Here is an 11,708-nt window from a genome sequence, read left to right as displayed (position 1 = left end):
TACAGCTCTCGGGCGCACTCCCCTCCTCGGGTGAGGAAAGGCACTGGATGCCAGGCGGACACCCCTCCTCGGTCGGGGAGGCAAGGTGTTGGGCGCTGGAACAGCCTGCGGACAGCCGCCAGGCGAACACCCCTCCTGGGCAGGAGAGGCGCAGGACGGTCGGGACCAGCTGCGGCTCCCCTCACCTCTATCCCAGAACTTTAATGCTCACAAAGAGCATGGGCATGGCCACTTCTTTATGCCCTGCGTCTTAGCAGCCCTCTCTTTATACCACTTGCTCAAGTGTAGATTTTGATAGCACCTCCTTTGCTCTCCTGGAAGGTAAGTTCATCACTTGGACACAATTTACACGATCACTCTGTGGTCAGCTTGTACCCACTCAAGGGCAGTGGTCGCTGAGGGGCTCCCAGGACGTGGCTTTGTAGCACCCTTGAGGTACCTTTTGGTGTGTGTGGGGGGGAGGACTTCTGCCTTCCTTCCAAGTGATGGCCCAAGGATCTTATTTTGGATGCTAGTTTGGTATCCCTTCATATTCTTCTCCTAAGGAAACACTTGTTTTCAAAAGGAAAGGAAATGTGAGCTAATGACTGGCCTTTGGGATGTTGCAGAGAGCTGCTCGGTTTGCATGCAGGAACAGGAGGATGTGATCGGTGACTCGAGAAAGCCATGCAAAGCAGACTCTGAGGTTTCCCTGCTACAGAGCCTTGGGGCGGCCTGCATGGATCTGCCTGGCCTGGAGCAGCATCGTCTCTGTCTCTGTCTCTGTCTCTCTCTCTCTCTCTGAATCCCTCTTAGGGACACATCCTTGCTGTGAGAGGATTTGGATCCTCACCAAGATAGGCAGGAGACAAGCATAGCCACACACCTATGCTAAGACCCTCTGAAGTAGTATGCTTGGGTGTCTGGGATGGTTCTGTGGTCCTTCCCCTGGCCCAGATTGTCAGTGTACTGCTCTGTTAGCAGTCTTCCCGGGAAACACATTTGCTGCATCATAAATTAAACCCAGGCACCTCGGTCTCGACCTTTGCAGATGGTACTCACTCTGGAGATGCCCAATTTGATGGACTCGATGCCCAGATGCATTCTTCAAGGCAATGGAATGTGTGGGCTGTAGCGGTGCACAGTTCCTCTGACTGAGGAGGAGGCACAGGTTGGGGGGGGGGTCACTGAGCCACCCTGCTCTCCAAAGGGAGCCTGGACCTGTGATCACTTCCTGTTTTTTTACCACGTCTCAGAGTTCCCTTCTGGCTCTTCATTTGATTCCCATCAAATCTGCTGTAAAGAGCAAAAGCTCAGGGAAAGACAGGGCACTTGATTATTAAATGCAGAGGCGCTAGTACTGACTTTCTGCCTCGAGAGTGTAGCCTCCAAATGGCACGAGCCTCCCTACAGCAGTAAACAGCAGCATCTCCTTGGTGTACAGCTCAGCCTGTGGTGACAGATCATCTTACCAGGCTCCCCCAGCCTGAGCTCTCGGCTCAGAGAGCCGAACAATAAAACCTGAAATGCTTGGTGATGAAGACCTTTAATTAAACCGCCTTCACCTGTGGCCCTGACTGCCTCTCCTTTGCCTTCCAGGAGAGCACTACCTAAGCAGCAGCAACTACATGGACTGCATTTCCTCGCTGACGGGAAGCAATGGCTGCAACCTGAACAGCTGCTTCAAAGGCTCCGACCTCCCCGAGCTTTTCAGCAAGCTGGGCCTGGGCAAATACACGGATGTCTTCCAGCAGCAAGAGGTCAGCCAGCCTGAGTCTCCCTTCCTGGCCGTCTTTGTTTGGGTTGTGGGTGTGATGACCTCCAGAAGGAAGCCGCTCCTCCGTTGGCCTGTGGTTGTTCTTTCCTTTGAGCTTTTAGGTCAGGTCTTAGCTTTGTTTGAGGAAAATGTGGTTTCATTTCATATTTGGTAATTTGGTATAGCGTGGAGGACACAGAAGTAGAAAAGGGGTTTGCAGAAAAGTACCCCAACCACCCTTCCCCATTTTAGCTCAGAGAGCTCACTGGGGTGGGGTATGGGTGCAGGGGAATTGGGGTATTTACAGCTCCCCTGAGGTCGGCATGGAGCCTTATCGTTCACATCTGCAGTCATAAGCGAGGAGGCTGCAGGGCATGTGACCACCTGTTGCCAGTGCTGGATGTTAGAATGGTGCAGATGGGATCTGAATTCACTGCAGTTATCTTTCTAGTCCTGCAGGCTCCCTTCAAAATAAGAGCCTTGCCCTTGAACTGTTTTCTCTTATACTTTGTTGCTCAGGGCACAGGACACAGCTGTGCTATTATACAGCAAATTCTGTACCATTCTTGAGATAGTCTGCTGTGTTCAGTGACTGAGGAATTGATTCTCATGCACGGTCGTACACAACACAACGGGAGATATCATCTTGTGTACGCTTTGGTTTCTTCCTTTAACCGAAAGATGACAAACATTCTTCCCATTGGTAACTTCCTACAATCGAAAGCTGACAAACATTCTGTCCCCTGGTCAGATCCATATCCTTCTTCCTCAACAGGTCACAAATGTGGTACAATATCTGTGTTGTGTTGTTTTAAGCATGGCTGCCAAGAGGCTCAGGGCTCAGTTTATCTTGGTAGAATCTGTCTCCTGCTAACAATGACTTTCAGTTCATCTGCTCACCAGTTTCTTTATTTGGTTTGTTTGTGGGTTGTTGGGGTTTTTTTTTTGGTTTGTTTGTTTTTTGAGATGTTACTTCCTGGGTATGAGTGTTTTCCTGTATGTATGTATGTATGTATGTATGTATGTGTGTCGCGGACCCCAAACTCCAACTGGCAGAGACGGGGAAAGATGACATAAACGCCAAGGAAGGTTCCAAACAGATTTTTTTTTTTTTTTGGCTTTTCGAGACAGGGTTTCTCTGTTTAGTCCTGGCTGTCCTGGAACTCACTCTGTAGACCAGGCTGGCCTTGAACTCAGAAATCCACCTGCCTCTGCCTCCCTTCTTTATCTCTCCGAGCAGCTTTTTCCTCTCCCTCTCACCAACAGCTTTCTCTAACCCTCTCTCAGCTCCAACTAACTCCAACTGCCTTCTTCAACTGCTTTCTCCAACTGAACTGTTTACAGCTTTTTCCCACAACATTCTCCTCCCTTCCCCCCTCCCCTGTCACATCCTGTTTTCAGTCCTCTGACCTAATCCCTCCGCCCCTCTCCTGGATCTGGTCAGAGTTCAGCCAGGGCAAACAGTGATAGTCCAGTGACTCAGCAGGCAGGCAGTACAGGATCACCCAAGTGTGCAGGCTCAGGTTAAACAGGGATCACAGTGGTCTCACTCGCTTCCCACATTTGTGTACCTTATGTGTGTGTGTGTGTGTGTGTGTGTGTGTGTGTAGTACCCTCAGAGGACAGAGCTGGACATCAGCTACCCTAGAACTGTAGTTACAGACAGTTGTGGGCCACCATGTAGGAACAGGGAATTTAACCAGGGTCTTTTGGAACCCTGTTACACATTGCTTATGACAGCAACCAGTGCTCTTAACTGCCCAGGCATCTCTCCAGTCCCCACTACCCATTGCCTAATTTTTTGGGCCCTCAGGTTGGTGCCACCACCATTGGTATTAGGAAGTAGATGGAGTTAACAAATTGATATAAAGACGGGTCTACTCCACGATGATAAATAGACGCATACTTAACTGACTGACTATAGCTTGTTTCTGTTTTCCACAGATCGATCTTCAGACATTCCTCACCCTCACAGACCAGGATCTGAAGGAGCTGGGAATCACAACCTTTGGTGCCCGAAGGAAAATGCTGCTGGCAATCTCAGGTGAATATATGTTGAATTCATATTTTTAAATCTGAAAAACACTCTCCTAGGGGTTTCAGCATGTGGGGCAGGTTCTGCCCATCAGCTACTCAGTCCTCTGATACCACGATGCACAAGATGCAGTTGGAGCACGGTTTCCTCCTGCCAACACTTAACTAATGCTGAGAACACCCTCCTACCTAAACAAGGCCCTGCCGGAAAGTCTGCCTTGGCGATATTGCTTCTTATAATAGAACTCCTCAAAAAAAGATGTAGCAGGACATAAGACAGGGTGAGCAATTGGATTCTTTTAGCCGTTGTGATAAGCAAGTTGCTCAGTTTGTGAGTGATTATTCTTGATTGGATGCCGTGTTCAAACTCATATGCCCTTGAACATCAGGGACATCAGCCTGAGAGGAACGGGGCCCTCATGGTGCTTCTCGTCTGAAATATCAGACTTGATGCCTTATGATTCTTTTTCAAATGTTTTAGAAGAATTTGAGTTATAGGCAGAAGAGCACTAGTATCAGCTTCCCTAGTCTGCCTTGTGGGCGGGCTGTTGCATATTCATTTAGCAGGTGCTCTGTACGCACTCACTGAGGACCATGCAGGTGACTTCAGGGCGCCTCTAAAGTGTTCCTAGAGAGGAGAGCAAGAAGTCTTTCCACCAGTGCTTTTGAATGTCAACTTCATGTGTGCCTGCCCCTTGAAAAGACAGTGTCACTAAATAAAGGCAGAAGCCCAGCTTTCTTTGCTAGGGGACTATGACTTTGCAGGCTGGGCCTGTATGAATGGAACAGTTGCATCCAGCTGGCGAATATCCTTTCTAGACAGTGTCCGCTAATCAGATTGGAAAATACAATTCAAAAACCTTAATGATTGGCCATTTCACTTAGCAGCATGACCAGACCCACATGCTCCTAAGAAATCCTTGTCTATGCCTTAGACTCCTCCACAGTAGCACCTGTGCATATAAGCTCCAGGACTCCTCACCTCCCGGCGGAGGTGGGGGTGGGTCACCAGCCTGTATTAACAGTGTTCAGGTGGATGTGCAATTCCTGATTAGTCGCGAGCTCATCACAGTCTGTGTGAGGGGAACAGTGGGTTCAGACAGGAGGCTACAGCTCTGTTGGGCTCAGTCACTGGTTCTTGAGTCTGGGCCAGTTTCCAAATCTCTCTTGGTTTTGGCTTGTCACGAATGTGGACTGTGGTGTGGAGACTGTGTGGCTCACCTTCCATTTCCCAGACCTCTCCTTTCATGAGATCCATCACCAGGCTTGATGAAAACAGAAAGCTAGAGAATCGGTGAATGCTCGTAGCGGGCTGTTCCAAACCCTTGTCTGTTCCTTTGGCCGCCTTAGTAATAAGATTGCTTTATTCACCGTGATTACATAGAGCCTAACCATGGAGTCATTATTGTTAAGACCCTCATGTTAGATACTCCCACAGTCTTTCGTTGATTTGAAGTGAATCTACCCCAGCACTTGCCGCAGAGGTCGGCTCCCACTTTCACAGGTCATCAGGAAGCCCTCCTCTGGAATATGGTAATGCCTCTCAGTCTAGGTTTGGGAGAATGTGGAGTAAGAGAGACGAGGTTTTGAATCCTCTGTTTTTCTAATTGTCCACTGTCTTAGGGTTTCCATTGCTGTGAAGAGACTCAATGACCAAGGCAACTCTTATAAGGACAACATTTAATTGGGGTTGACAGGTTCAGAGGTTCAGTCCATCATCATCAAGGCTCGGGAACATGGCAGCATCCAGGTAGACACTGGGGCTGGAGGAGCTGTAGTTCTATATCTTGATCCAAAGGCAGCTAGGAGAAGACTGTCTCCCATATGGAGGGTCTCAAAGCCCACTCCCACAGTGACATACTTCTTCCAACAAGGCCACACCTACTCCTATAAGGCCACACCTCCTAGTAATGCCACCCCCTGGGCCAAGCATATACAAACCACCACATCCTCTTTAGCGTGTTCTTCTGAGGTCAGTGTGTATGTTTTGGAGACTGCCTCTCCTGACGGGCTCACAAGTTCTCTTGCCTTTTAAGAAGGGAATTAGGTGCCAAGGGACGGCTCCACTCATCACGGGGTCTTTGATCTCACTTGAGGGTGGTTTTACTTTACTATGCTGAATGCAATTGTTGGAACCAAATAAATCGCTTTCTTTGCAAGTCGTAATGTTGTCATCAAGAAATGCTTCATCGAAAAGATGCCTCTCCCAATTCCACTCACCTGGCAACAAAAACTCCCGATCACAACCCCTAAGTATTCTATTCTTGGATGTAGGACGACTGGGCAGCCCACAGTCTTGTCTTCTGGTTGGATGAGTCGCACAAGACTCCTTTGCAGAACTGTGCAGATTGTTAAATTTGTCCTGGGAGTTGTTCTTCTGGTAGGAGGTTTTATCTTGGGGCAGAAAGTCTGCCATTTTAAAACCATAGGAAATGAACTTGAGATGTTGAGAGGCATCCAAGAATAGATGATTTTTTTTTCTTTTAAATCAGAAGATTCTGAGACTAGTTTAGTAACTGGTTAGCTAGCTGGACAGACACAGTGAGAGGCACGTTAGCATCCTGTTGACAAAGCCTCCCGCCATAGCCTCAGGTAGATCTAACATCTCCCGACCTATTCTTTTAGTTTGTGACTCTGTTCAGATCCGCAACAAGATCCTGAGAGCTGCCAGGATTCTGTGAACCTTGGAATTTCAAAGAAAAAAGGTTGGTATTTTCCGAAAAAACTATCCCCTTAGGGTTTCTGAGACAAAAGAAGTGACTAGAGAGAGGAGCTTTCGTTTTTAATCTTAAAAATGACTAAGACCCTAAAATATCATCAGTAGGATTTGACCTGACAACCTGTCTCAGGCAGGTTTGTTTTTTTGTTGTTTTGTTTTGTTTTTGTCTGAGCCTCACATGGGTTTACACTTTTAGAAACTATACCTTTGTGGATGGCCTGATATCCATCCCCCTAATGATCGTTGCAATCTTTTAGATGGCTGGCTGATGGGACCTTTAAAAAACAACTGAAAATGGCTTCATCGGTCCCCACTAATTTTATGTGCTCCTGAAACATGCTCCTCTGCTGGGGAAGAATGTTCAGCCCCTTTCCTTACTTTTTCTTCTCTGTAATATGGGAGTTCCTACCTTAGCCCTGTGAGAAGAATGGAGACCAAAAATGATTGTCTTCTCTTAGTTTGCCTTTAAGCACATTTGATCCCATCTTGAATCTGAATTTTGAAGTTCTGTGTTTGTGGGCTTTAAAATACAAACCATTCAGCTTCTTAGAAGGAGTGCCATATTCTGTAGTGACATGAAAACAAGAGCCACGTCACATGTGCCAGTGTGTGCCCTGTTTGTAGTGATGCCTTACCGCTTCACAGATTTCAAACTATTACAACTCATGGATGGACAGGGTATACTGTGGTACAAACTGAGGCTCTGTCACACGTAAGTGGTGATGTCTTTTTTGACATTTCCCACTACCACTGGCGGCCCTAGTTATCTATGGTCATGAAACCTAGTGTTCACTGGACCCTTGCATCAGGCAGGTGGGAACTCAGCTCTGCACTGCATCGGTGTGCCAGCAAAGGACATCAACTTTTGGAAAACCAGTTTTCTTCTCTATGTAGTAGAGAATTCTGGTGTTATCTGCCCTTTAGGGAAGACTTGAGCAAAGTGAAGGAATTCTAAGGTTATCTGTCATCACTTCTAAAGCAACAATATTATCTTTTCTCTAAGAACAAGTGTGTTAACAAAGAGAGGTATCTCCAAGGTTGACTTGACCCTTACAGGACAGACATTTACATTCTAAAAACAGTCAGGGGAACTGTTAGGGTGTGTGGCGTATCCTCCAGTACTCAGCAGACAGGAGTATGGCTGATTGGTGGTCCTTGCCCTCCCGACTCATTAGAGACCCAATTGTTCTCTCATCCGAAGACTCCCTGCAGCTCCCATGGCTCACAGTATGACTGCAGAATTCCAAAGATGATGCATAGAGAGGGGATAGTACGAAACAGAGCCCCGTGCAAATATGAGGTGTTGGATCTCCTGCCCAAGTCCACTGAACACAGACAACGTCAAGCCAGTCAGTTTTATGCCCTCCCGGTTATTGACAGTTGAACAAATTGGAGAGAGTGATGTTTGGTGCTTATGAGAAATCCTAAGTTCCTGTCTCACAGTTACCCTGGCATGTCTTCCTGTTGTCTTTTCTGGTGACGCCAGGCTCTATCAAATGGGGTGGATGCCAAGTCACATACTGCTGGCAGTGGTTAGCTGTGTGCCTTCCTGTTTGGTTCCGTACCGCCATGTGAAAATTCATCATATAGATTTCCTAAGTACTCGGGATCCTTTGAAATCAAAGAAGGATTATTTTGTTTCTCCCTGACAATTTAGATTTCAGTATTGAGTATGAAGTTTCTAAGTGGGGTAAGATCTTTACTAAGTTGATGGTTTTTGGGTTTTTTTTTTTTTTTTTTTTTTTTTTTTTGTGCAGAGCTCCCCTTTGTGGCTAACTGGCTGCCATTTGGGAAGCACAGGCTTGGAGCCTGTGATTGTTGGGTGGTGGCTTAATTCTCTCCTGGGCAGCCTTCTGGCATGGGTGTCCCTCTCCAAGTCTGACTTGCTTGCCTTCATGTTTCCTGTGTTTGACATGGAGTGTGTGTGTGTGTGTGTGTGTGTGTGTAATTTATTGTCTCATGCTGAAACTATACATGTGCCTCCGTGCCTCTGACATGTTGGCCTGCAAAACTGTCTGAGATGGCTATGGATTTCTGAGCATGACACCTCCCTGGGTTTTACAACCATAACAAACACCATTTGCCCTGGTTTCCTAGGCGAGCAGTAAAAGTACCTCTCACACAGCAGGCTGTGTGATGTTCAGAGATGCTGTCTAGTAACTAGAATGCCTACCTTCTGCCTCCATCGGGGCTTTCCCCACAAAACCCACTACCCCCCCCCCCCAATCCTCTGATATGCGCTCTCCTTAGGCAGGGCATCTCTCCACGGACCTGCTAACAGCCGGCTCTTTCTCTCTTTCATTCTTTCCCTAGAGCTAAGTAAAAACCGAAGAAAACTTTTTGAACCACCAACCGCGTCATGCACCTCCTTCCTGGAAGGTGGAGCCAGTGGGAGGCTGCCCCGCCAGTATCATTCAGACATTGCCAGCGTCAGTGGCCGCTGGTAGCGGTACCTTCTGGACACGCACCTGCTATCTTGCAAAGGTGGACACGATCTGTGGACAGTCTTCACTGCACTCGGGGTGTCTGGTATCGGGACCAAAGTGTTAAATTCGCACCCGTACTTCATGGCAAAAAAACAGAGAAGAAGTGCCTCGTGTTCTCATGTTGCCGTAAAAGCACCAAAGGGAGAAATGCTTTTATAAACTGGCAATTGGACAGAATTTGCAGAATGAGGATAGGGCTTTGTTTCTTTCTATTTACCTATATTACATATGCACTGATTTTTTTTTTTCTTGGTACCTAAAATGAAGGCGAATTTTGACATCTGGGATGCCAGAAAACTTAGAAGTTATTTTTGTTGGCTTGAAATGTCTTGGTGTTTGGGGATTTGAAAAAAAAAATAATAGTCAAGGTATAATTTTCTGCTTTAAAATAATGACTGAGGTCTTCCAGCACTTTACACGGTCTAGTTGCTCCTCCTGTGGAATCTGTCTTTCATCTCTGTGTTTCTGGGATTGGTACACTTTTTCCTGGCTCCATCACATGTTTATTTGAAATGGTACTGGACCTTAATTAGTTCCCGTGCAGGATTTTCTGTACTGTTGGGAAATGTGGGCCGCTTGGCTCTGGACCAAATTCTGTTCATTTGTGTCAACATCTTAGGAACCCTTGGCCATGACTGCCGTCCACTGACCAGGTACAAAAGACAGACCAAATGGACTTTGCAAAAACTAACTCTTCTCAGTTGGCATAGTTAGCTGCTGTCTGTATTGCTAAATTTCAATGGCAGTCTGAAGGCCAGGGGGGGCTGGACTTTTAGTATACTGCCACTAAGGGACATTTATTTATATCAAACTTTTATTTTTAGATATTATAAGCATACAGTAGATAACTGATGAGATTGATATTTTCTAGAGATTTATGGTAGAGATTGAGCTGCATTCATAACTGGAGCCCCAGGTTGTCACTTTATTTAAAAAAGACAAGCAACCTTTTGACGAGACAGCATTGCTGCCATTATGGAGAGAAGAGGCCCCGCCTCCCTACCCACTAGCTCCCCCACCCTCTCGCCCTCCGTGGGGGGTCAGGAGACTTTCCCAAAAGTGCCTTTGTCTGCCTGGAGTCAACTTGGATCAGTTGGAAACATAGAAAGGGTCCAGGGGACTAGCTTATCCAAGAGCTAAATTCTGAAAGGGGAGGAAAAAAAAAAAAAAAAAAAAAAAGGCTTTCTAAATGGCCAGCTTTATTGTTACAATCTTATACTGTGAAAGTCCAAGAGATTAGCGAACATTATTTCCTGTCTTTGCAGACCATACAAAGGTTTTCGGTCCAATGAAGAAAACCACTCAAGTGCCCCTCTCTCTTCAGAGCTATATTCTTACCAAATATACACAGGTTTTAGGGGGGCGGGTGAGGGAACTTTTACCATAGGGCGTGTTGTCGGTTACCTTTAGTGATGTGTTTATGTTAATATGTTAAGGCTTTCTGTGTGAAATAAACCCCTCCCTCCTGTTCTTGGTAGAGAGGGGTTGGAGGATCACGCACACAGCTGGGTGCCTATGCAAATTCAAGGTACGAAATATTTGCCAAGTGGTTTCCTCCCTGGTCACCAAAGAACTGAAGGGATTTTTACACATAGAAGAAAAAAAAAAGTTTTCGCTTTGAAAACGTTGGTTACCTGGAAGTGTAGACGATGACCACGGGCTTGCCACAGTGGTAATATCTACCTGGTGTCCATCTCAGCCTGACCGCATAAGGATACAGAATTGAATCACTCCCTGTGCAAGCATGGTGTGGCCATCTAGTGCCCGTGTGCTCAGATGAGCGCCCGAGGTTCGTCACATATCCAGTTGACCACCTCAGAGGAATACTCAGTTCTCTAAATTTTGTCATTTCTTTATTTAAGAAAGAAAACTCCACTGAGTGCTCAGTGTGGACTCTGCCATGCATTTGCTAAAGGGAGGAGAGGAACCAAATATTCAGTAGTAAGCTGGTTTAGGTTGTGGACGCAATGCTTTGATTTCACACCAAAGGGAAACCGTCCACTCTAACTTGATTAACTAGGGAGGCTAAGGAATAATGAAAAACACTGGAAGGTTTTTCTCCCTTTCTCTTGATGCAGCAAAGGAAATATGGCACCAGGGCCTGCAGAGTTGTTGGTGTTCTTTGCCATGCACGGAATATTTGGGTTGTTCGAAGTAATGTTAACTTGTAGCCAACCTGGCTGTTCTCATGATTGGGCATCTGTAAATACGGAGCAGACCTGGATTGTATTTCATGGGGGATCCTTGTCTTTTTTACCACTTTTTAAAAACTCGTGAGATGGGATCAATATTGAAAGTGGGGAATTTTTTTCTAAAGTAATCGTTCCATGAGAAATAAATTTATATAACCCCTTTGTATCGCTTTCTACGTGGGCTATGTGTCTCTTTTCTTTTCTTTAAAATCTTTCCACCTATGCTCCGTAGTTGTCTCTGTTTCCAGCAGAGTTGAGTCTCTGTCCCCTCGCCTCTCACCGTCAACAGGAAGCTGATGGACTTGATTTCAGCCAGTGAATTTGAGAGTGGTGATTGGTCCTTTTCTCTGTCACTGACCATCGGTATATACAGGAAGAGTAACACTGGAGCGGGTTTGATGCCCCTTTTGCTCTTTAATAGAGACTCGGGTGGGACCACTCAAGTGGGTTCCATGCTCACTTGGGCCGAGTCTGATCCTGGTTTCCTTACGGAGACAGTTGATCTGCCAAGTGGATGGTCTATGCTGATAGGACCTGAGATT

General features: G+C 46.5%; 1 protein-coding gene across 6 annotated transcripts in view; it reads left to right on the top strand.

Moving 5' to 3' along the window:
- Nucleotides 1-11,472, top strand: part of Bicc1 (BicC family RNA binding protein 1) — a 232,360-nt gene extending 220,888 nt beyond the window's left edge. For 4 of the 6 annotated variants that reach the window (XM_029542246.1, XM_021205080.2, XM_029542244.1 and 1 more), the window contains 3 exons: nt 1,579-1,739; nt 3,680-3,779; nt 8,802-9,060. In XM_029542246.1, the coding sequence (XP_029398106.1) occupies nt 1,579-1,739; nt 3,680-3,779; nt 8,802-8,935 (395 nt within the window). In that variant the 3' untranslated portion in view covers nt 8,936-9,060. Of the gene's footprint in view, nt 1-1,578; nt 1,740-3,679; nt 3,780-6,394; nt 6,475-8,801 lie in introns of all 6 variants that reach the window. The other 2 variants (XM_021205081.2, XM_029542243.1) reach the window with 2 other exon arrangements.
- The last annotated feature ends 236 nt before the right edge of the window (nt 11,473-11,708 follow it).

This window comes from Mus pahari, chromosome 9 (assembly GCF_900095145.1).
Source record: "Mus pahari chromosome 9, PAHARI_EIJ_v1.1, whole genome shotgun sequence".
Taxonomy (NCBI): domain Eukaryota; kingdom Metazoa; phylum Chordata; class Mammalia; order Rodentia; family Muridae; genus Mus; species Mus pahari.
Note: the sequence above shows the minus strand (reverse complement) of the source record. Positions and strands in the feature narration are given on the sequence as shown.